Here is a 26,919-nt window from a genome sequence, read left to right on the forward strand (position 1 = left end):
CGGACGTACCCGCGCCGTGCGTCCTACGTCATACGTCTCACGGGCAGCATGTGTGTGTGTAGCCCATGTGGCATTCTGGATTGGCTCGTTTTGTCACCCCGCACCCCCCGCCCCCCAAGCTATGCCTCTTATAAAATCTCCATGAGCTATGCAGGTTGGCTGGTTGAGTAGCTTCTGCATTTCTGTCTCCAAATTTTATATACCTTATAATGTAGGTGTATATGTTATAGGCCTTTAATAAATATAGCATTGCGGGTATATTTTGTAACTTTAAAACCATTAAGACATTTTATTTTAGATAGATAATAAAATCTCTACATTTAATTACGATGGTGGAGAAACATCCATGTCATCATATTCAGAAATGCTTTATAGATACCTGTGGGGAATCTAGGTCCTTTACAGTTGCTCCAAATGTACAATAGACATATAGCATTTACAGAAAATATGCATTAGAAGATGTGCCTTATGCTACAATATATAGCATAACAAATTGAAATAAAATAAATCATAATATTTTATCATTATTTTATTTGACAGGGACATGTGTATGTGATCAGATATTAAGGCCTACATTAGAAATATAATAATAAAGAATTGCTTAAATCTGAAAGGGTGAAAGGGAACAGTCCAAGGCCCTATCTATGGAGAATGTTCAATCAAGCAACACAAAGTTGAACTTGGGACATTGCCTGGCCTAATGATATAGTCTGACCTGTTTAACAAGCAAAACACACATCACATCACATACTTTGTCTTTTTACTACACTACATACTAAAGTACAGAAGAGTTTGAGGGCCACAGGAGAGATAAACAAATCAGATAAGGCATTTTCTTTTAAAAATGATGTCGAGAAATGTCAAGAATAAAGAAGAATACCGCAAAATGCTATCAGAGTTAGTGGGGCGTCTAGGTATTTTTGGAATACTGCAATTGACATGCATGTATTGGGACATCCTAAATCTTTTTCTGGCATACTAAATAGTATGAAAGTATGGGGATTGGAAGGCAAGGAAAGTGATATAAGTGTGTGGACAAACCGGTTGTGATTCCCACTCTGCTGGCAGGCGTCACACCACAAAGAAAGGGACATGTCTGCTCAAACATGTGCTATCACCAGGGACCTTTGGCCAAAGTTCTCCTTGTAGACTCCATCAGTCATGATATACTGAAAATACTCTTCTGTTAAAGCAGTTCAACACTCCATTACTGACTTTGAATAACGGTGTACAGACAGATACCTACGTGCAGCTGAGTATTGTCTAGAAAAACTGGATATTTGCAATTTCTATGATTCTATAATGTAATCTCTAACTTTATATGTCCCCCGAGGGAAATTAAAATGTCATAGCAATCAAGTACCCAATAATACAAATATGATGTAACATATTCTATAATGAATCAACAAGGATTGGGTCTGTACTATTAGGTTACAGTACAACAGAGACTAAGAAATATTCAAAACAATTGACTCCATTTCCATATATAAGGTTTTATTATTGACCCATAAATAAGATGCGAGCAGATTTCAGCTTCACTGTTAACAAGGGACAAGTTCCATTCTAGTGCATTGTGTGTTTTGATGGGTGCACATTAAAATGAAAGTGTAGTATAGTTGAATGCCTATACAAACATTTCCACCTAATCACTGGTTACGGGGGGGGGGGGGTTGGAGTATTTTATACAGCTTCAGTTTCAGTCATCATACATTACATACATACATACATACATGTACATACATTAATTACGTATCATGGTTAGATAATGCGAGTTTAAATTAAGGACCATTTTTAAATATTATTTTAATTCTAGTGTAAATCACATTACACAGAATTGGATTGACAGTTCCATGGATTCATCTATTGCTATTCACACATCTCCAACAGAGAGATGAGTAGGCCTTCTGTGTGAAGCACATGTTCAAATCCAAGCAAGATGAAAGTTTAAAAAGACTTCAGGTTTTTATAATCGATATGTAAAAACTCAAAACTCCAAGTAGCACCTTTTGGTACCCAATAATCTGCTGTATTTTTGTATAAATGTAAATATGACGTAATAACATCACACCAGTCTGGTTCATAAGAGTGGCCTCAGTCGTCACTGACAGCACACGCTTGGTACTAGTTATAGCCAACCCGGCTCAGAGCACATGAATGTACCCCCCTGCAGTTCATGTAAACGTATTTGACTTCAAGTTAAGACTAAAGGACACAGTTTGTGCTGTGGTGTGTAAGGCTCTGGGTGAGGCTGTAGCTGCCTTGGTCCAAACTAGCGGGGCTCCTAGCGTTAGCCACTGTAGGGAAAGCTATAAGGTGAACCCCTTAAAAAGTAATTGCCAAAATAAGAGCTTAGATTTTTTCCTCCCAGGATGGTCAATGTGTATCGAGCAGAGCACCCACACTTTAAAAAAAGGTGCACTATGTAACTTTGGGTGTCAGAGATTAGAACAATTTTTGTAAGATATATTCTCATAACTGAATAAACAAACTTTCTTCACAGGAAAAATTGGATCCCTGGAACACCGTTTACAGCAGCAGGGCCCACAATTTGGTTTACAAACATATTCTAGTCTTACGTTTGGTTCCACGCGCATCAAAATAATTTTGATTTATTAAGATGGAATAATTCGATACTAAAAACAACATGTCTAGTAAATATCTTTTGTAAACCAACTGCAGGCTCTGCAAATGTCAACACATTCCTTCCTCTGAAACTGCATAGTGCACCTTTAAATTGGATTTAAATGAACAAATTGATTATTTTGACATGGTCACTTTTACTTGGAGGAGTCTGGGTCGATGTGTTTGAGTACCCCTCCCACCAGGTGGAGGCTTCCGGTGATGAGAAGGTGGATTTGGGCGGCGGTGCCTAGCGGAGCTGCCTTGGCTCTTATACTGGGTTTGACCGGTAACACTGCCTTGGCCGGGTCTGTTAACACCACGTCCCTGCCCTGGGTGATCCACTGGAGGGCGCTGAGGATGCAGGGGAACACCAGCGTGTCTGCCCTCTTCCCAGGCACCAGGGACAGGCTGTCCTCTATCAGCAGCTCTTTGTTACTGTCCCCGCCCTGCTGGCGGTTCAGCAGACGCCAGCTCCTCTCGTTGTCCAGGCAGCGAGTCAACATGTTCTCCACCGACACGTTGAAGTTCTGCTGGTCTGGAGGGGCCAGGGATAAATGAGAAATGATCAGACTGAGACACGGCTTGCATTTGAAAACAAGTATCGTGAAACAAGCACTAAACATTCAACTTTATGATGCCCGTGTTTACATGCATAGGGATCGTAACATCCCTACAGATGAGAATCGAACTAAGGGCCGGACATGTCGTTTACTGACAAGCCTTCTTTTTAATCCAAAATATAAACAACATATCTATGTGTATAACCTGCGTACAGGGGCATAGGCTAGGTTTCGTTTGAACAGTTTGGGGGACAAATAATGGGTGGGGGGTATGGGGGTTCTCCCTTCTCCCTGGGGGTTCACTTAATTTCCTGCATTCTGGTGCATTTTTATCCACCAATCTGTGCCTTTTCTGCAGCAATTTATGGTGTCTTTATTTTTGTAAAGGAAAAGACAAAATTCATGGTGAAAAAAATGATGATGGAATATAATACAGTAAGGCTCTCAGGCATTCTGGATTGAGCCACAATATTTATTCTCCAGGATTTTTCAAAACTTTCTGGACATTCAAAACACATCACATGTTTTGTGTTTTTCTTCCAGATAAATCTTCTATACATAAATGACCCCATAAACTCCCAAATTGTCATTTTTACATTTATGTTAAGGAGTATGGATTCAAAAAATATTTATAAAACATGGTTTGCCCCAACTGTAACCCTACCCTAGCTATTTTTATTCTAAGCAAGGCTTACCACGTTCTGTAACTTAATGCACAGACGTGAGATTAGTATGAATATTATTATATTACTCTTAGAAACAAAAGGCACATGAATGTTTGATCAATGATCTCACCTGCATTACAGGAAGCGATGGCTTCAGTGATGTTTGGACAGAACACAGCAAAGTCAAACTGACATGGCTGAAAAGAAACACAAGTAAAGAAAACAATTAGAATAATGTTAATCTCACATATTTCAAATTTTCACATATATACCGTGAATAGTTAGCCTGGTCCAACCAGACCATCGTACTTCATTTCATTTGTACAGAAGGTCTGGAACTGCTGTAATTGGCAAACGTTCACTCACATGGAGGCGGGTGTCTGTTGAAGTTTAAAACTATTGGATCTGCCCAGTGCCACTCTGGATTAGCCAACCAATCGCATAACGTTTGGTCGTAACGTATCTCATGAGCCGGCTTCTGGCGGTGCGTTCCAGTTGTACTGGGAACTCGGAAATTTCCGACTTCACTACATATTGTAGCAACGGTAACTTGCTAGAGCCTAACGTTTAGTTATTTGGTTGAGAAAGGTTGTAGGCGTCCATACTTTCCCGAGCAGATGAACTGGAACACAGACAGGTCGGAACTCGGAACTACCAAGTCGGAAATTTCCGAGTTCCGAGTATAAAGGAACGCAGCATTCAACTGAAACTGGCGCGCGACTTCGACGTCATCGTTCTCAGCCACTCACTCTGTTCGCTGATTGGACCGGTTCGAGCAGGAATCCATGAATACACTTCAGCCCCAGACTGACTACTGAAGTGAAATGAAAATTGAGCGGAAGTAGGTAGGCGGGCAGTGCCAGGCTAGTGAATAGTAGGGATGCAACGGATCTCAAAATAAAATTTAATTGAGGATTTTTCAATAAAATTGCACGTAGGCTAACTACTTTCCATGCTTTGTATTTCTATCTGTATTGGCTCTGTCTGAGCTTTAGTGTAGCACATGAATGCAGCATGCGCTACAGATGCGCCTCACTGCCAGTATCTAAATATTCTATTACTATGAGCTGAGCAAACTTGGAGTAACTAACCAGTGCCATAAAGTAAACCTGGAGTCAAATCTAGGAATTATGTAAACAAATACATAAAAAAACATCAAATACAGGTATAGATAGCTGATACATACAGTACAGGTATTTTAGATTGAAGACAGATGAAAAAATAGGAAACTTGCAGAAGCTATACCCTGGGTTCCAAATCGCATACTTTCTACTATTTAGTATGATAGAAAATAGATTTAAGATGTCCCAATTCTTGTGGTCGATGTAGCATACTTAAAAATACCCAGTCTACTAGATTCGGCCGAGATATTTAGTGTTGAAAACAGTATCCTATTTGGGCGATTTCGACCCACAATCCAGTGCGCACCGGAACTGATACGGTCACATCGACGGAGCATCCGTATGAAAACAACCGGGGATGCGACGGATATAAAAGCAAGAGGCAAGATCAAGGTGAAATGTTATGACGTAATACATAAGTAAAAGTATGTCCCAATTGTAGCATACTGCATCCTAACTGGAGTATTTTTATGATCAAATGTAGTATGTAGAATAGGAAAAAGAAAGAGTATGAGATTTGGAACGCAGGGATAGTTTCTAAATTTTTCCAACAAGGTCATCCATACATAAAAAGCCGAACGGTACTCACCATTAGTAGTTTAAGCATGGCTGCTGAGTCCCTCTCTCCCGTGGCATTGTACAGTAAAACTCTAGCCACAGGGCCACTGCAACACAAACAGGGCAAGGGTTTTACATCACAACTGTTGAAGTGTTTGAACAAATGTCTCAAGTGTTGGTTTAGGAAAAGCAAAGAGAAGCAGGTATTAAGTCAAAGTCAAACTTATTTCTATAGCACATTTAAAAACAACATGAGTTGACCAAAGTGCTGTACAAGATACAATACAAAATAACATATAGGGAGGTGCTCTAAGATCTCATTCCATTGAACCTGGATCACTGGAGTCAAGCTCCTAAAACAAGCATGTGTGCAGGGCTTCACATGGCTTCATGCTTCTTTAGGTTGCTTTATTTAGGCAGACGAGAGCACTGACATCTTATCGGCAGAGAATAATAGTCTGCTGAAGGTTAGCATTCCAACTAGGGAAGCACACATGCATTCTCACACATGTTATGTTCAAGTCCACGTGACGGGCAATGAATTACTTATGGACTAGTGATATCTGGTGCCGACTAGAGAGACATCGGTCGTTTAAACATTTAACCAACCTGTCATATTGTTAGCCTCATAGCATAATTGCCTAAATCATATTTAGTCTACTCTACTTTTACTCTACATCTACTCTACATCTACTTTACCCTACTTTATAACCCTTAAAGGGACACTGTAACATTTTAAGTAATTTATAAGCTAAAATCAATATCCTCATTCATAAATATGTCCTCATTGGTGTAAAATCACCTCAATAATCTGAATTATCCTCTTGAGCGGAGAATTACAAATATTAATATTACATTTTGTACATCGAGAGGGTAAGTCTTATGGAGGAATCCATGTTTTTGGAATGTCATCAGGTGCATTGTTTAGAATTTAGAATTGTTCTCGTCCACTGTAGCTTCTGTTATTATTCGAAAGGGGTGGGGTTACCCAGGGAGCGTTGCATTCTAGAACTTTCTTGAGGATGTCATATTACACAGTGCCCCTTTAAAATATGACTTTGGCAATTATGCTATTAGGCTAAAGAAAAGGAGATGTAGAATAGAGAAGATGTAGATGTAGAGTAAAAGTAGAGTAGAGTAAATATGATTTAGGCAAGTATGCTATGAGGCTAACGATATGCATTCCTAGTTACAAGAGGTTTCTTGGTGGTGTCATTGTGGTGTACTTGTTTCACCTTGCATTCCTCTCATGCTGTGCTGCGGTCTCGGTGAACCAGTGCACACAGGCCTGCATACTGCGCATGGTGTGAGCTCCGTCCAGGAAGTAGGTGACCGCGCCATGCTGCAGAGTCTGGGTCCTGCCAGGCCACACTGTGTCTGCCAGCCCTGACACCAAAACACACAACCATACTGCATGATGGGGGGTGTTACGTTTAGACTGGCGACTGTTCCATTTTGATACACCTCTGATTCACAAAGACACAGCTACCAAAGAGCAACATGGCTCTTAGTAAAGCTCTAAAACATTTCCATGTGGCCATTATTGTAGCAGTAACTAAACGTGTAATCAGATTGGAAAATAACAAACTATAAATGCACAGTGAGAGTGTCTACAGCAGGAATCTGAAAATGTGTATTCAGAATCTGTGTGTGTGGGTAATTACATTCGTAAATGTTTTTTTTTAATCTCCAAATATATATTAGGTTTACAACTGTATTAAGATCTGTAAATGCTTACATTAGATATTATTGACCAAAAAGGCTTCATAGATAGAATTCTTTTTGGGATGTTTTCATATATAAAAAGGGACATATAACACACTTCATACCTCCTGTGAATGTAATCCAATTAATCTTATTCTCAAAGGCTTATATGTTTTTGTATAACGGACGTAGTGGAGTGTGTATCCTGCACATGTACAGATTGTTTTACACATGATTAAAAACACTACTCTCTACTGTCCCATTTGTCTGCTTTATTTGGTGAAGAAATTAAATCTCTACAGAATGCCCAAATACCCAAACTCGCATACCCAAACTGTCACATACTCAAATTGAAGTCAAAATGAGTATGAATAGGACATCCGAACACAGTAAAAATCTAGTTCTATATCTAACCTGTGGAGGGCGGTAATACGCTAAACAGCAGCTAAACGGCCGGAATCTTAATCATAAGAAGAAGAAAGTCTTTACTGTTTGAGTATACTTAGGTGTGAACGTTTCAACGCACCTCGCATACTCAATAGATGTTTAAGTAGACAGTTTGTAGTATATACATGTTAAGTATGTAGGAGGAAGGACGTTAGTATGGCTTTCCGAACACAGCCACAGTATAAAGTCTCATTTATGCTCTACGTTACATACGGATACAGACGGAGCCTTCTGTCCAGAGCCGGCCCAAGCTTTCAGGGGGCCCTAAGCGAAATATGATTAGGGGGCCCCTCTCCAATGTTAGTGCTGCTGAAACTATAGATCTTTGTTAAATATCATTCACACACCCAGTGTTTTCCGCTAGTGCCTCCACTGTGCGGCTGTGCGAAAATATTTGACAGGCAAGATTCAGACCCTCCTAGGGGGGTCCGGGGGTATGCCCCCCCGGGAGATTTTTGTAACCTTTTTAAAGTGAAATGCATGAATCTGGTGCACTTTGAGAGGAAAATTAAGAGGCTAAATCTGAGAAATTGTGTGAACAAATAATTTGGAGACACTGGGTCAGATGAATTAGAAGCTATTGAAGAAGGACACATGGATTTTCCATAAAAATATTAATATAGTAAGGCGTCCCCCTTCCGGGCCGAGCCCAGCAGCAGACCCGGGTTCGATTCCCACCCGCGGTCGTTCTCTGCATGTCACTCCCCTCTCTGCCCCATTTCACCTCTGTCTCTCTGCACTATCAATAAAGCATAAAAATGCCCAAAAAATATCTTTAAAAAAATATATATATATATTAATATAAAATAAAATATTATGGAGGGTCCTCTGGGTTGGGCTTGGAGCTCTTTTTCTTTTACGGGACATATTTCTCTGTAATATAGTGAATGCATTTAAATGCAGTGTGAGGAACTAAGCAGAAGAACTCTGTTGTCCAGCTACCGTATCTTTTTTTCCACAGACAAGGCTGAAATAGGCTATAGACTATACACAGTGCATGGGCAACTGAGGGCAGCCCCATTTCCAATTGTTTTTAAATAAACTCAATACACACTGTGCATGGATGTGAACGTGACATGATCAGATAATTTCGGATTTCCTCCCAGATGAACTGATTACATTTTTAGGCTATTAATTATCTAGACCAGGGGTGTCCAAACTACGGCCCGCGGGCCAACTGCGGCCCGCGGCCCGCTTTTTATTGGCCCGCGGCCGTTTTTAAAAATATAATGTGAAATGGCCCTTTGAAAAAAAAAAAAAAAATGTTTTGCATTTCTTAGTTAACCCACTAGTGCAGGGGTGTCAAAACTAATTGATTGGCCCATGGCACATTTTACAAATGTAATGTAATATGGCCCTTTTATTTTTTAAATAATTTAAATGCACTCATTATATTACAGAGAAATATGTCCCATAAAAGAAAAAGAGCAACAAGCCCATCCCAGAGGACCCTGCATAATATTTTATTTTAAATTAATATTAATATGGAAAATCTGTGTCCTTCTCCAATAGCTTCTAATTCATCTGACACAGTGTCTCCATTTTTATTCACAAAATTCTTCGGATTTAGCCTCTTAATTTCCCTCTCAAAGTGCACCAGATTCATGCATTTCACTTTAAAAACTTAAAAAAATCTCACGGGGGGCATACCCCCGGACCCCCCCAGGAGGGCTGGCTACTATTTTCACCCAGTTGGACATTGAACGCAAAAAAGGAAGACACTGGGTGTATCAATGGCATTTAACAAGAGAGGGAATGTGTCTGTTTAATGTGCAAGAAAAGTGTTGCCGTGAAGAAGGATTACAATTGACGAAGACACTATGAAACTAAACATCAGAGCAGCTACATGTCCTGATAAATGTGTTATTTTTGCAAAGTGGCCCGGCCCTTCGTAGATTTTTCTGTATGTGGCCCTCAGTGAAAAAAGTTTGGACACCCCTGATCTAGACCAAAACATTTGATTCCTTTTTTTGTATGATAACTCACATTTGCACAATATGATGTTAATATCAAACACACAAACTAAAAAAAAAAAAAAAAAAAAAATTTTTTTTTTTTTTTTTGGAGGGGGCCCCCCAGGCAGTCGGGGGCCCTAAGCGGCCGCTTAGTTCGCTTATGCCTCGGGCCGGCTCTGCTTCTGTCCGTACTCTGCGTACATTACGTGCGTATTTCTGCACGTATCCTGCAAGCTTGCGGATGCGTACCAAACGGACAGAACGGAGCATTACTACAGAAGATCATGGGGGGCGCACAGCCAACAGTTCACTTTCACTTACTGTACATTTGTTTGCAAACACAAACGAAAGACATAATACTTTAGAAAAGGTCTTAACTTTTGAGGAGAGGTTTGTGTGAGTTGGTACGAAATGACATACACATTTATATATCTATGAAGTTACACGGCCGGGGCACAGGGACAGACAACTACAACAGAGCAGCATGAGCGGGGATCGCACGGGGAAGAATGTCAGCTAGACGGCAGGCTGTCAGCTAGACGGCAGGCTAACGGCAGCAATAGAGAAGTACCGGAGGTCCGTGCGAGACTAGTTTGTTTGACATGTCGTGATTGATGTCCTCAGACCCCCACTGTCTATAATACAGCCTCCAGTTTAGCATCTTCCATTGCTACGGTAGTATATCGCTAAAGCTGTTTCTTCCATGGACCTATTATAACATATGTATTCCAGTTAATTCACTGTTTGACTCTTCTTCTTTCTATTTGAGTAACTTTTTACTCTGAGCGGCGATGCTGCCCACTAATGGTTGATTTGTTAAATGTCCATTCCAACATAAAGGACGCATGGAAGTATGAGGGCAGTGACGGATATAACGTTGTAAACGTACGTCTCTATTTACGCACGGGATTGGAGCATAGAGTAGCCTTAAGAGGGATCTTCTTTGTTCTTCTGGACTTACCTTTCACCATGGTGGGGCTGGGCTTGAAGGAGATCCCCTGCAGTGAACCTGTGTTCTCACTGATGGAGCCTTCAGCTGTTGAGAAGACCACAGGTTGTTTTGAAAACTGAACGAGAGTCTCAAGTCATTTTCGGACATGAAATACAACAATACAGTGCTGATGTGAACACCTTGAGCATTTTGGAATTCTATTTAGTTTAACCATTATTAATTCATTTTTATCAATACCATTTTTTTTATATGGAATAACAGATGTTTGTGTATCAATTTCACATTTTTCTTTTCCGGAAATCAATTGTTAAAACAAATAAAACAAATGATTTGCCAGCATTTGTATGTGCAAAAGTTTGTGAACCCTGAGCTGCATAGATCTCTCCTTACATTGGTCCATTTCATTTCTCAATATGGCCCGACTGATTGTGTTTACCTGCTGGATTCTAGCAATGCAGCTCAGGGTTCACAAACCTATGCACATACAAGTGGCCAATCATTTGTTTTATTTGTTTTAACAATTGATTTCTGGAAAAGAAAAATATGGAATTGATAAACAGACAGCTGTTATTTAATATTAAAAAAAAATGGTATTGAAAAAAATGAATTAATAATGGTTAAACTCAATAAAATTCCACAAGGCTCAAGGGGTTCACATACTTTCAAGCAGCACTGTATGTCTATAACAGTACAGTTATTGCTTTTCCCTTCATTTAGACAGCGTCCGTTTTATTTTCTCTGTGGTGGAGAGATGATAACTGAGCAATGCCTTAAAAGCTTTTTTTTTTAAAAGGTTCTGGATTGAAATCAGACAAGCATTTTACCTGCCCTGTATTTAACCTTACACTGCCCTAGGTCATCATGTACCAACAGAGCCGGACTGCTGTTGTCAAATTGGCAAAGCGAGGCATGTGGTTTCTAGCCCTAATGAGGTGAATTATACAGAATTTAAGTTAGATCCCAAACCAAATGCAGACCAAAAGGTAGGACTGTGCTAACATAGATACGGCAATATATTGTAAATATATCAATTCATATTTATTTTGGTGATATCTGTATTGTATAGTCAGCTCCGTTATCGATATTTTAGAGAAAGGTTTTAAACGGGTTGTAAACTTCAACCTGCACTCATGTAGATGTCGCAGAACGGCGAGTTGCCTTGAATTGCCGGGTTTTGAATTTGAATTAAAGCGTGTGCTTAATTATCAATGTAATGTGATGTATTAACACCACCCAGATCTTACACAGCAACTTGTATTTCAGCTGTGCTTACATTGTCATTGAACTATGTGGAATATCGCCATATATCGCAATATGCATCGTATTGCAACGTTTTGTGACATATTATATTCTGAGCCATATGTCGTGATACGTATCATGAAGTCCTTGCCAATACACAGCCCTAACCGAAGGTATTTGTTTTGTATGCGTTTCCTGCTATATATATAAATATATATCTGACTGTGTGTGAATGAATAGAACCTGGATCCCTGTAAAGTTGAACAGTTTAATATGTTGCTGAAGACTCACTTTAACACAAGTTGAGACTTTGACACTCCTAACCTTTTTTCCATGTATCTTATATGTTATTTTGTATTGTATCTTGTACAGCACTTTGGTCAACTGATGTTGTTTTTAAATGTGCTATAGAAATAATTCTGACTTGACTTGACTATTGACATGCAGTTCAAATGTTAGGGAAGCTCCCGTCCCACCTGGTAGACATCTCTTCTGCAGCCATGATTGGCTGAGCTGGAGGGCCAGGGAGGCGTTGGAGCGCTGGTGCTGCCCTGCCAGACCCAGGTCCAAACGGCCACATTCTGACTGGTAGGCCTCAAACTCTGGACACACCCACAGAGGACACTGCAACAAACAAACAGCACATTAGACTGCATTACAGGAAATGAACAGCTTGAAAAGAAACAAAAAAAAAAAGTCTATTTTTAAGACTTGACATTTCACTGAACAATCTCTGAATGAAACACTGTATTAGTCTGAAGCATGACTTACTCCTATGTCTTTGGCCCTGTCCCTGAGCACAGCCATGGCATCTTCAGGCTGTCTGACTGTGAATGCAGGAACCCCGGGCTGAAAGACACATGTTTATGATTAACAGCCAGTTGAAATAGTAGTGTGAACAAAGAGTACATCTAACATTTATATGTCCTAGCAAACTCCCATCTGCTGACAAAGCTGTGATATGAAGTTGAAAGCACCTAAAAGTATATAATAATAATCTGACTACATTGTCTTATTATTTGCAATACAGATCACGATGACACATTTCTGATGTGTATAGCCAACACACCTAGCCTGGAAATCCAGACCCATATCTAGAACGATAGAGGGTCTGGCCACGATCAATAGTAATTTCCAACTCAAGGGGCGGCTCCTACTCGTGCATTTCAAATGCCACTGCACGCAATTGGATAGCACTATGACCAATCAGAGCAATGAACAAGGTGACGTATTAAGCCCCGTTCGTTTAGCGAACAGCGGGATTAACTGTTAAATTTAACTTTTGCCGTGGTCGGTGGGCAAAATAGAACATTCCACTTACTTGCTAATGAAAGATTTGAGTGCCGTCTTCCAAATCGTAAAGGGTCGAGGCCAAAGCAGTCTCAAACTCAAACAACATATCCACAGCCATCTTTGATGTTTACTATCACGGCTTTGACGGCGCACTGTCGACATCCGGTTACGTCCTCCCCAGAGCACCATACAAAGGGCTCTGGCCCGCCCATATCAGATAGAACCAATTGAAACGTAGCTCAGGATTTCTTGACATATTTAATGAGATTCAATGGAGAGAGTCCAACAGGCACAGCAAATTTAATTTGCCAGTGCCTAGCGGCAGGTCTGGATTTCCAGGCTACAACACACCTTGAAGATGCCTCCTTTCTGCCAGGCGATCTTGTCGATGGTGTCTCCAAGTATCTGAGTGTGGTCTATGCCCAGAGAGGAGATGCCACACACCCACGGCTTCCTGTTGACACACAACCACAGGGGGAGAAAACATTGGTCAAACTTTAGTACAAATGTTTAACAAAACTTTACAGTGACAGCATGTCAGTAAGAGCAAGTGGTGACTGCATCTTACTAAGCAACAGCACACACACAATGTTTAACTGGTTTGATCCTCTGTACCGACTTATGAGGCCGATTGATATGACTGTTCTAAAATATCGATTATTATATATTATCAGTAGCCCCTTTTACACAGCCAGTGAAAGCCGGGAATATGCCGGCCTTTCGGCCCTCCCCCCAGCTGTGTAAATGCGACAGTTGCGGAACGAGGGAAGAAAGGTGCGAGTGATCGTTCCGGGAATTTTACTACCTCGGGGGGTAGTAAGATTCCCGACACGATCAGTTCCGCCTCTCTGTTTAAATGCTCCAGCTTGTTGTTGCGGAACAGGGGGGCGTTTGACGTTCCATGGTCTACGTTCTAAACATGCGACCATGTTAGCAGTTGAAGGACGTGTGTTTAACATTAACCACGGCGGCCTGATGTCCCGTAAAAATCACCAAATAAAAGGAACGGTGTATAATCTAGCTGATCATAAGGTCCGTTGCTCAATCCAAACCCCCGCGCTTCATTTTGCAGAGTGTATGAGTCTATTTCTGCCCAGGAGAAGTTGTACAATGGAAAGCTAGGCTAGGCTAAGTAAGGGATAAAGTATAGCGAACGGGTCACTTGCTAGAAATAAAGACCGACAAACTGAAGCAGGAGCCCGACGCGCAGCGGAGGGCTCTTGTTCAGCTTGAAGGTCGACCTAGTAACGGGGGAATAGTCTGCTCGCCCCGCTAGACTGTCTGCTTCAGCTGACTGAAGGCTCCGGCTCAGCTGTTAGCCACAGAGCTACTGTTTTGCTAACACATTCCGCCGCCGCTATTATTATCCTAAGTCTGAGCGTATATCCACACTTTATTTCTGTCTACAGTAACGTGACTTCACACACTGTGTGTATGTGTATGTCTGATTGGCAGATCGCTGCCCTCACAAAGAGACTCGCTCACAACCAACCTGACACACACACACACACACACACACACACACACACACACACACACACACACACACACACACACACACACACACACACACACACACACACACACACACACACACACACACACACACACACACACACACACACACACACACACACACACACACACACACACACACACACACACACACACACACACACACACACACACACACACACACACACACACACACACACACACACACAGGTGAAGCGGTCGGATTGATTTAGTCAGTTTGGTTAACTGTCCCAGTGATGTTGGACTCAGCGCGTAGCGAGATCAACTGGCACATCGTGGGGACAGTAAAATACGGCCCTCTTACTGCAAGCTCCAGCACTTCTGCTCTCAATTCACCGGCCATTGTTGTTGTTGTAAAGCAGCTGACCGGCGCGGCGCTAAATGTTTACGTCACACCTGACGCTGTTTACAAGCACCTCTTTCATTCCGGAGCGCTGTGTAAAAGGGACTACTGATGCGCCAGCAGGCCGGCGTTGCTTGGTTCTGTGTAAATAACACAGAAGCAAGCAAAGCCGGCATATTGGAGTGATGTTGTTCCGTCAATATGCCGCAATCTCTGTGTAAAAGGGGCTAGTGATTCTTGAGAACCGGGACAAAACAGGGTGCAATGTTGAAAAAATACAAACCCTATGTTTAGGCAAATTAAATTACATGTATGTATCCAACATATACTAAGCTACTGAGCTACACACTTTGATACAACCTCCCAACTTTTATCCTTTTTATCAAAATGGGCTTTTTACCTTGCCATGCTTTATTTTGTGTCAACACCGTCAGACAACAAAATCACAAATTAATTTTCCCTCAATTTATGCTAAACCCATGTGAAGAATTGTGATCACAAGTATTCACCAAGACTGACAGAGGCCACAAAAAATATTTTCAAAATGTATATGACTATGGATATTTTATATCGATTTTCCTCTATGTTCTTCAGTTGAACTGTGTAATAGAATGTTTACTTTAAAATGAACAGCAATCAAGATGTGTTTCAAATTTCAAAACACATTCTCATGTTGTTAGGTGACCGGTTAGATTTTCACATATGACCAACCATTCCTCAACAACTATAAAATATCATTATGTATTATTATCAAAATAATATAAATCTGACGGAGTTGACATATCTGACGGAGTTGACAAGTATATCTTATGAATTTGACATATCTGCCGGTGGTGACAAAACCCAGATAACCATCTAATACGTAGAATAATCAATATCAGTGATTTTATAACAGCATATTATTGGTTGAGCGTTAATGCAAAGATTCACATTACAGTCTTTCAATCACACATTTCACGTGCGTGCTGAACCGTGAGGGTTAGTCCATATGGACCACGGATCAACCATGATCCGTTACACCACTCATCTCCATGTATCAAAAGCCTTGTATTGTGATACGTATCGTATTACATTACATATCATTTAGCAGGCGCTTTTATCCAAAGCGACTTACAACTGGAGCACACATTCATACACTGATAGCAGCAGGGTTCAGTGTCTTGCCCAGGGACACTTGGACATGTGGCGGGGAGAAGGGGGATAGAACCACCGACCCTTCACATCGTATTGTGAAGTCCCTGCCAATACACAGCCCTACGAATGGGTGAATACCATACACACGTTACAGGCAATTACACATATATAGCACTTTGATGACAGTTGTATGCCTCCAAGACGGTTAGAACCAGGAAACAGTTGAAATCCCCAGAGCAGCACCCTCCCTCTGGACAGACCTAACAGGACTTTGACCCTCAGACTAAGCAAACATTCATCATGACCGTTCTGAAAGGGTGTTATGAAGGAACGTGCAGTAACTGGATGCAAAGCTGAAAACGTGTCTTTGCACTTCCAGCCAAAAGATGTGACACACATCACTGCACCCAGCCCTGTGGTCATTGGAGCTTTGGACTGTGGCCAAAGGGGCCAACAAAGACATGGTATGTTGAAAAGGACAGGCATTCACTGAATGAGCTTATGTAACAGTTTGTAGATTGAAGTAGATGTCCTAAGTTTACCCAGGAGACCTCTTTCAAAATCAAATCAAAGTATACTTTATTATTATCCCAGAGTTGGGAAATTTGTGTGGTCAAAAGTGCAGCACATTTAGGACACATAGGCATACAAGTGGGCACGCCACACAACAACATACTGTATGTTGGCTGTAAAAGTCGCATTTTTCACATGTCATGTAGTGTATTACTAATGTAAAACTGATATATTCATGCCTGCACTTTATGAAAGTGAAGCTCCCGCAGCCGTCTCAAGACCAGATGTACACGTTAAGCTATTAATCAATGTAAAAAAAAAAAAAAACAGGACGCCCCCCGCCGCCCAAAATGTTCCTTGAACACGAGTCGAAAATCGGTTGTCGAGTCGTCATATTATTCACATACCCATCAATAACAGTCAACAGTAGCTTTATAAAAAAAAAAAGTTTTTACCTTATAATGTTGGTGCAGTCATATGCTCCACCAATCCCAACTTCTATCACAGCTAAATCCACCTGGACAAGGAACACAGTTGTTTTCAGTTCAAGGCACTTCAGTGATTTAAGTCAGAAACTTCTTGCTCTGCTAATTATGGAATCTTATCAATGTGAAATGATAAGTCTTTAACTTATGTTTAATTCCTTTAATTTCAATTAAAGGTAGGTGCATTATGGAACACACTACCCCCAACTATAAGGGAACGTCCCACTCGGGCCACCTTTAAGAGCCAAGTAAAGGTGTGGCTAAGAGCTAAGCAAAGGTGCAACCACCTCTAAATGTATGCTGTACCTTATTAATTGTGTATTTGGTTAACCTGCTAATCCTACTAATGAATGATCCCGTTTTACTTTTCTTTCTTTCTGTTTCCCTGTATTTGTATATAACAAATGTTTCTATTGTATATCTTTGTCATTTTTATTGTAACATCAACCTGCCTAATGGACAGCAGATGGAAATTAGCCCCTGGGCTACAATCTGGCATTTTTACATGTACTGCTGCTGTACATGTTCATTAATGTGCATTGTCCTGGAACAAATAAATAAATTCCCCATGAGCTGGCTGCTGATGAAGGCAGCACAGGCCTTGTAGCAACGCATTACGTTAAAAAAAACGCAATATGTTTAAAAAACGTCAAAACATACATTTCTCTGCATTATATAATACATCATTCCAAAATGAGCCAATTTATCAAATTTGACAAGTGATACTGAATTACATTTTGACATTCGATTAGATCATTCATCGTTACAGGCCCGTTCACTGACCTTCTCCTGTAGAAACACATGGAAAGCCAAAATGGTGAGGAAACGAAAGTACGCCGGCATCGTCCCTTCATGGGCGTCCTGAAGTCAAACAGAAAGGAAAATAGTTTGTGATTTTAAATCATACCCTGCGTTCCAATGCCCATACTTCCCTACTATTTAGTATGCCAGAAAAAGATTTAGGATGTCCAAATACATGCACTTAAATTGTAGTATGCTGAAAAATACATAAATGCCCAATTAACTCCAATGGCATTTTGGAGTATTCGTCTTTATTCTTGACATTTCTCGACATAATGAGAAAAAAATCTTCCTTATCCGATTTCTTCACAAGCAAACAGTGAGTGTTCTTTTTAGAGACCGAGCATTAACGTGTTCATTACATCTTATGAGACAAAGTGCACACGGCATGCTGCTAACGTGACCACAATGTGTCACGGTCACATGAGGGTCACACTCTTCAGACATGATGGCTCTCATTTTCTCATTAGACCCAATTACAACCTGTGACACTGATTGTGCACAGCTGGGAGATGAAGATCTACTCTAACCGGAGACATAGGCTGTGTTCGGAAAGCCATACTAATGTCCTCCCTCCTACATACTCCATACTGTCTACTTTTTTATTTATGTATCATTTATTTAACCAGGTTAGTCTCATTGAGATTAAAATCTCTTTTTCAAGAGAGACCTGGCCAAGATGGACAGCAGAACACAGTTACACATAAAACACAATACAAAATACAAGTTCGATATTAAGTACAGTTGTAAAACATAAAAATAAGATTCTTAACTAAAAACATTCACAATTTCTGATGGAGTCCAACTTCAAACTCTTAACAACAGCCTTAAATTTGTTTAGAGTTACTAGGTCCTGAAGCTTAAGATGCTTTTGCAGGTTATTCCATGAAGACGGCGCAAAAAACTTAAAAGCTGTTTTACCCAGCTCTGTACGAGCTTGAGGAACAGTCATGAGCACCATGTCCTGAGACCTTAACGCATGGGGGACACATTTTCTGGACATATACGATGACAAATAACAAGGGAGTTTACCTAAGATCGCCTTGTAAATAAAAACATACAAGTGACTAAGTCGTCTCATAAAAAGAGAAGGCCAGTTTACTCTTGAGTACAGTGTACAGTGATGGGTTAAGGCTCTGCTGTTTGTAATGAACCTCAAGGCTCCATGATATACAGTGTCCAACATATGTAGACAGTGAGCTGATGCATTCATGTACAACAGATCACCATAATCAAGAACCGGCAAGTAGGTAGCTTCGACTAATCGTCGTCTGGCCTCGAGAGAGAAACATGACTTATTCCTAAAGTAAAAACCTAACTTTAGGTTCAGTTTTTTCACCAGGTTTTGTATGTGAGTTTTAAACGAGATGTGGTCATCAATCATAAATCCCAAGTACTTAACCATCCATTGTGTATGCGAAATGCGTCGAAACATTCACACTGAAGTATACACAAGCGATAAAGAATTTCTTCTTCTTCTTATAAGATTCCGGCCGTTTAGACGCTGTTTAGCGTATTACCGCCCTCTACAGGTTAGATATAGAACTAGATTTGTACATACAGTCCTGTGTTGTGCAGGAAATGCAGAATTGTAAATAAAGAATAAAAATAAAAAACTTCCTTGTCGTTTGAAAAGACACAATGCATTGTGGGGCGGTTGAGTAGGAAAAGTATACAATTGATTCATACCCAAAATCTTCCCGGAAGTTAGTACTCATCCAGGCAATTCTCGCCTACACAAACTTGCATACCCAAACCGTCACATACTCAAATTGAAGTCAAAATGAGTATGAGTAGGACGTTAGTATGGCTTTCCGAACACAGCCTAGGAACAGGACGTTCTATGGAGGTCAAAAGCCACACAAACCACTGCTAGAAAAGTCAACAATGAAAGGTTAATCCATTTAACCATTTCACTGAGTTAGGTGAATAAGCAGCCACGGTCAGTTTTTAAAAAAACAGTTGCATTTCAAACTATACATTTCTTCCGTGTTACATGACCAACCTTCGTCTCATCCAGCCGGCTGTAAACCTGCCAGAAGTATTTAGTGAAGAGCTCTTTCCCAATGGGCTGTCCGTTGATTCGGATTCTCTCTCTGACTTGGACCAAATGTGGGGAACTGCAACCAATAATACAAAGAAAAATTATCCATGTTATTTGAGCTATTTTACATGTTAATTGTAGCATGTCAAGGTAATAAACCTGTATTTTTTATTTTTTATTTAAAGTGATATATTTTTGTTAATATAAGTGTTAAATCACACTATTATCATACACCAATTACTGGAACAGTATGTGCAGTTCATAACATAGGTCTCCCAGTCATTACACTTTGCAGTAATTGCCTGATAGAATTTTGAGTATCCCGCTCGTTTTTATCCAATCAGGAGACAGAGCGCTATAAAGAGGCGGGTCTCTGCGCATGTGAACGATGACTCGCTGCTCTCCATCGCGGCACTATCTGACGAAGACGGCTGTGTGTTCATGTGGTGGTGACGTAGGGACGAGGGAGGGGAACGCTAACTGCAGTCACTGACAGGAAGTTAACTAAAAAGGGCCAAATCGTATATAAAATATACTTCTCCTTTAACTTCTATTCATAATGGAGAGATCAATTGAGGGGGACCCTCATTTACAATGATGTCGAGTCAAACAAATGCAAAGCAATGGGGGCGCTCAGGTGGCGTAGTGGATAGAGCGCGTACCATATTGGCTCCGGCCTTCGTTGCAGTGGTCGCGGGTTCGAGTCCGACCCGTGGACCTTTACTGCAGGTCATCCCCCCTCTCAACTTTTCAACTCTGTACTGTCTAATAAAGCTTGAAAATACCAAAGAATAATATTTGAAAAAAAATAAAAATAAATGCAAAGCAAAAACAACAATACATACACAATGCAAATACACAACAACTGATAAAGAGATAAAACAAACTATTTAAACACATAGACAGCGTAATTATGGCTGCAATTAATTCAAATGAAATGGGTGAAAGTACAATATAGCCTACTCCAAAACAGTTACAGGTAGAGTTTGGCAGATTTAAGATTATATGTCTAAATTTGTTAAAGGATATGAAGGTATTTATTTGTATTTCTTGCTGTAAGTTGTTCAAGGAGTCAGGTGTAACGAAGCTAAAAGCTTTGTTACACCCCCCCTGCTCGCTGCTACAATATTAGTATATTGCTCAACTGTTGCCCCAAGCACGTTTTTTTTTCTGAATAATCTATAAACGTCACCATTGTATTAATATACAATGCAGTTTTACCTGTAAAATCCTGTGCGGAAGCCATAACCTCTCAAAATCTGCTCAGTGAAGGCACACGAGGAGCCCTGAAAAGACACACACACACAAACACTTCAGGCCACCTCACTCTCACAATAGTCTGATGCACACAATGTGAAACCAAAGTTCATGAGTGTGAGCTCATGCCAGGAAAACCTTTTGTCTGTACGTACTTAACAACGTGTGCTGAAGTTAGAACAACATGCTGATTTGCATGCCAGTCACACACTACGGAAAGTGCAAATGAAAACACTGCAACTCCAAGAAATGTCCGTTTTTTTTCATTCATTCATAACCTGCAATTGTTATTGTATTTAAATGTTCTATTTCTACTCATTAGCTTTTAAATGTTTTGTTTCTATTCATTCGCTTTTCTAAATGTGTATTATGTATTTTAATCTTGCCCCTGTGAAGCACTTTGAATGGCCTTGTGTCTGAATTGTGCTATAGAAATAAACTTGCCTTGCCATACATTTGAGGATAAACTTGGGTTAACAGTCAGCTACAAAATGAATAGAGACTTGTTTCAAATCACCTTTGCTCCACCGTTGTTTAGAATGTACACAGTTCACACAAGCCCATATGCCAACACAGAGTCAGCCGTGTGCACCCTTCTCTGTAAGAGGGAAGAGTCTTGTGTTTGGAGAAAAATATCGGCGTGCAGATATCTGTTTATCGTGTGGTGTTTTTTCCTCTTCATTGAATGAAATGAGCGGGCTACACTGTGTCTCGCAGCTATGATGTCACCATAGTTACGTAGCTGCCGCGGCCAGAGGACGGACTGTTTATAAAGGACCAGTGCCAAGGATCAAAGGCTCTGCATGGGCCAATCGCCTTGTGGCATAAACCCCGCCTACCGAGTACGGTTACTGTCGATAGTGGGAACAGAAGCCAGATCTAGGTGCGGCTCAGTGGAAATGAGGCTTGAGTGGCCCATTGCCTTTTGGGAAAGAGTTTTTTTTCAATGTTTGTAGAGTGTACACAGATGTCTCATGCCCCCCACCATACACACACACACACACACACACACACACACACACACACACACACACACACACACACACACACACACACACACACACACACACACACACACACACACACACACACACACACACACACACACACACACACACACACACACACACACACACACACACACACACACACACACACACACACACACACACACACACACACACACACACACACCTGTTTGAAACATGCACTGAAGTGATAACCTCAGTGTCGGCCTCCTTCAGTGAATGAACACACCTTTGAAAAACATGTTTGCATGACTTTCTGTCAGAGCTGGCATAATGGGGGCTCAGAGCTCAATATTAAAATGGAAGCAAAGCAGGTCCAGCCAGATAAGTAGAAATCTAGAAATCAAACTCTTCAGTTCTATATGAATACATCTTTAACAACAAGTGAATTTTTATTGTCAAAGTAATATTGACTGGGCTTCTGAAATGAAACATACAAACAAGCAGCATGCGTGTCCACTTAGCTTACCTTGCCCTTTGTTCCTGTCACGTGAATGATATTTAGATGGTCCAGTTCCACCACCTTTGACACACACACACACACACACACACACACACACGATAAGAAAATAATGACTATTATCAGGAAACAGTTTAACATTGTTTATGATCTTGAAGAGGTCACTCTTATGTGCTAGCCATGTTGTGTGAATGTCGATAGTTAGCCTGCTATCGGTGTATGAATGTGTGTGTGAATGGTAACGTGGGAAAGGAAAACAGGTCTCCCTTGAAAAAGAGTCTTCGGTCTCAATGGGATTTACCTGTATAAATAAAGGTTAAAAAAAATATATATATATAAATGTTTGTGTGTAGGCATGGGCCGGTATCAAGGTCTACCAAATCGCGGTTTCAAAACCACTATTATTTTCCGTCACACCGTTCTAAGGTATTAGACCTCATGTTTTGTTAAGAATGATTTACTTATGTATTGGGTTAAAAGTTATCATACAAGTGTATTAATGTTCAGAATATTCTATACGTTATAAGATTTTCTTAAACCGGCTTTTTTTTTTCTTTTTTACAGAGACATTTCCAAAATCGTTAGCCTCATAGCGTAATTGCCTAAATCATATTTACTCTACTCTAACTCTACATCTACTCTATTCTACATCTACTCTACTACTTTTCGTTAGCCTAATAGCATAATTGCCTCAGTCATGTTTTAAGGGTTAGAGAGTAGGGTAAAGTAGATGTAGAGTAGATGTAGAGTAGAGTAAATATGATTTAGGCAATTATGCTATGAGGCTAACGAAAAAACACACTTGAGAGCTGTAATATCAATAGCATAACATCTTGCTAGAAGGTTATCATACCATCAGAATACTATAGCGGCCATATGTCTATGTGTGTGTGTGTGCTGGTGTCAGTGACTCACAGACAGGCCGGCCCGCTCCAGGAAGCCCCTCATGGCCTGGAGCTGCTGCTGGGGGTGGCTCCTCTCTCTCCTCACCTGCTCCAGAGCGCTGGAGTTGGTCTGCAACGTGTTCAGAGTGCAAACTGCATCCTGAGGAGGCAAAAAGAGTGAGCGTTTTAGAGCCTCGACTCCATATTTTAACTGGAAATTACTGCAAAGCTGAATGACTGTGGAGACCTATGTTATGAACTGTGCATACTGTTTAAGTGATGTATGAATATAGAGTGATTTAATACACACAGAGCCCCAGAAAAAATTAAGAGACCGGTCTGGATTTTTCTTAAATCTTCATCTCTACATTACTTGTGAAAATGCTCTAAATGACAATATCTTTATTATGAATTTGGTAGAAATGTTGTCAGTAGTTTATATTATAAAATCAGAATTTTCTCAAACTCAAACATATGCCTCAAAAGAGTAAAACAAGAGACACTGAACATTTGGAGCAGTCTCTTAATTTTTTCAGGAGCTGTATATTTACAAAAAAATATCACTAACTTCCCTGTTAATTATTTTTAATTTGTTTTAAAAAAAAGTTGTCAGTCTGATATCTGATACGTAGATTGCAACCATATCGGCCCTGATACTGACATAGGATTGGTCCCATCCCTATCTTGAGATAAATACAGTGGTCCATTTTATCCGATGTCTCATGCCTTTTTCAGGTGTTATTCCAGGCATGGCAGGGCCCCCACCATGCCCAAATCATTGTCATCCTCATTGACACAATATCTATCAATAAATAGTTGATAAACCTTTTGTTTGACTGGGCTGATTTATTACTGAACCCGCCCATCACTTGCAGCCCTGTCAACACTCTGCGCGCCCACCTGACCACCGCAAGTCAATTCTCAACCCGTAAGAAACACATTGTAGGTAATCTATTCAGCAGAGAAGCTTGGTCACCAGCTCACCATGCCTTAAAGACATTGGTCAACCCATGGCATTAACCCACACCAGGCACTTTTGCCATTTGTTTTATGCATTGAACGTGTGCTTTTATTATTTTTTATGTATTCATTTATTCTTTTGCGGGTGTCTTGCCTGTGAGGAATGTGTTTTGTTCTATATTATCTTTATTTTTGTTGCATGTAAAGCACTCTGAGCTGCATTTTATGTATGAAGGGTGCTATACAAATAAAGATTATTATTATTTTACATGTGTTCAGACAGTGGGAGTGGCTCTCACAGCTTTCTGATAGTAGCTTATTGTCCACTGCATAACTCCTCCAGCTCTTATCACGCAGTAGCAAAAACTAATAGCAGATATATGACGGACAACTATTCCTGAAGCTTGAACTGTTTAGTGCTTAGTATGATAAAGTCTATGAATCATTATTGAATAACAACAAGAGAAGGCAAGATGTTCAGCTGTTCTGTTGTAAACTGATCCCCCACACCCCCTGGACATTTATACTATAGTGGGTCTTTTTTTACACTAGTTTCTTCCATAGATAGTAAGGTTTCTTCTGACATGAAAATAACAGATTGAACAATGACGAAAGCATCAAAAAAGGTTTGCCGTGAGGAGATATTCACTGATTTTTTTGTCATAACTTGATTATGACAACAAGAGTTCTCCAGAAGTTGCTGACTCCACCTCTAATAAGTAGCAGCCCTAATCATGTTACTGCTTACCCCACCTTTAAATGGATAAATGAAGCCAGTATTCTACAGACAGGTACTTTATATCTTCTTCCTCTGGGGCCATTGTTGTGTTAAAGTGTTTAAAAAAAACACATCATTGAGTCAAACTGTTGCCCTGGGTGGCATGTGTTGATGTGTATTCCTCGCCATGAATGAACACACTGACTATAGTTTAATCTCACATGCAGCATTCTTTATGAAAATCACTTTCAGAGCATTTTTTTTTTTTTATTAAGAATGCAACTTCTTCAAGATACGAGGAGCCATAACCAGAACATGGTTGGTTTAAAATATGAAAAACACCAGCAATAAGAGTCATCCAGGGACAAATAAGTGCTCCGTTATGTGACTCCACAGGCTGCTGATAACAGAACAATAATAGAACGTTACAGCGCGTGTTATCAGACTATCTTGCCCTTTGACGTTGAGCCAGTCAGTCAGTGTGGCAGTAACAGACGGTACACAGTGTGCAGCGAGCTCTCTACACTGCAACTTCTCATTCAATGCAAAGTACCCTCTGAAACCAACAACTAATTTGACTAATATTCGCTCTGTTCCGTTGACAACACCAGCTTTTGGTTGGTTTCGTCTCACGCGGTCCTGTCAGCCATGTTGCTGTCTATCTCAAAACTGTGAGGTCCCTCGGAGTTGTTACAAACTTGTCAAACTAGCCCCTCGTGGCTAACTAGCTAGCAGCCGGGTGGGCAGCTGGATAGAAGATACTGTCCCAGAGCCTACCTGGTACTCCATGCCTGGTATCTGAGGAGCCGTCTTGGTGCTGTAGAACCTGCCTGAAAAGCCCGCGAACATGCACGGCCAATCCTTCTTTCGGAGCCGCGCGGACAACGCGGAGCCCCGCTGCCACATACGCCACACACACACCATCATGCATGGGGCGTCGAGCTGTCACAGGAAGACGCAACCAAATATGGGAAGTTCTTTTCAGTGACGCAATGACGTCACAGTACGCCCCTTCTTTTTACAAACAAGCTTTATTTTATTTTTTAAATTGATTTTGATTATGCGTGCGTAGTCCTTTATTATAAACAATATATGGCATAGTGTAGTTATTTTGATGTATTACTTTACCTGTTTATACAATTGATGTAACAGTGTTGTATTTTGGTAACGTATCCATTTGGGTCCATGTCACTATGTCCATTGTACCATTTCATTACATTAATACAATGGAACGGTACAAATAAACACAAAGACTTGACATTTATCAAGACCAAGACGAGAACATTTTTATATGCAAATTATTGTAGGTGTTATTTATTCTCCGGGTCGCCAGGTGTCGCTACTGTTGTCCCATTTTGCTGCCTTCAGGTACTACCCTAATCATCAGTTTTAGAATAATCAGAAACACAATCCATGAAAATGTGTACAGTATTGACCTTCTGTAGGCTATAGGTCCATGGTATTGACCACCAAACAAAGTTGTGAACAGAGCAGTGAAACGTTACAACCAATGAATACAATAACGGCAAAGACAGGCTTTTCTGTGGCATCTACATTGTCTGAGGGTGACAACTCGGACAGACCGGCGCGAAACTAAAAATTATATTGTATTTATTGTACTTTATTGTGCATTGCATTCC

The 26,919-nt window shown here is 40.5% G+C and overlaps 1 protein-coding gene across 1 annotated transcript; it reads right to left on the reverse strand.

Annotated features, from left to right (window-relative positions):
* Positions 1–1,473: 1,473 nt before the first annotated feature.
* LOC307265520 (folylpolyglutamate synthase, mitochondrial-like) lies at positions 1,474–26,206 on the reverse strand (the record flags this gene model as incomplete). Its single annotated transcript, XM_080047272.1, has 15 exons — positions 1,474–3,157; positions 3,978–4,044; positions 5,558–5,633; positions 6,762–6,912; positions 10,594–10,668; positions 12,300–12,447; positions 12,595–12,672; positions 13,468–13,570; positions 17,098–17,159; positions 17,911–17,988; positions 19,934–20,048; positions 21,194–21,258; positions 22,727–22,780; positions 23,633–23,761; positions 26,057–26,206. 15 exons carry the CDS (start codon positions 26,204–26,206, stop codon positions 2,778–2,780), a joined length of 1,731 nt encoding a protein of 576 aa, XP_079903398.1. The 3' UTR covers positions 1,474–2,777.
* Between the last annotated feature and the right edge of the window lie 713 nt (positions 26,207–26,919).

This window comes from Ammodytes marinus (assembly GCF_949987685.1).
Source record: "Ammodytes marinus genome assembly, chromosome: 18".
Classification (NCBI taxonomy): domain Eukaryota; kingdom Metazoa; phylum Chordata; class Actinopteri; order Uranoscopiformes; family Ammodytidae; genus Ammodytes; species Ammodytes marinus.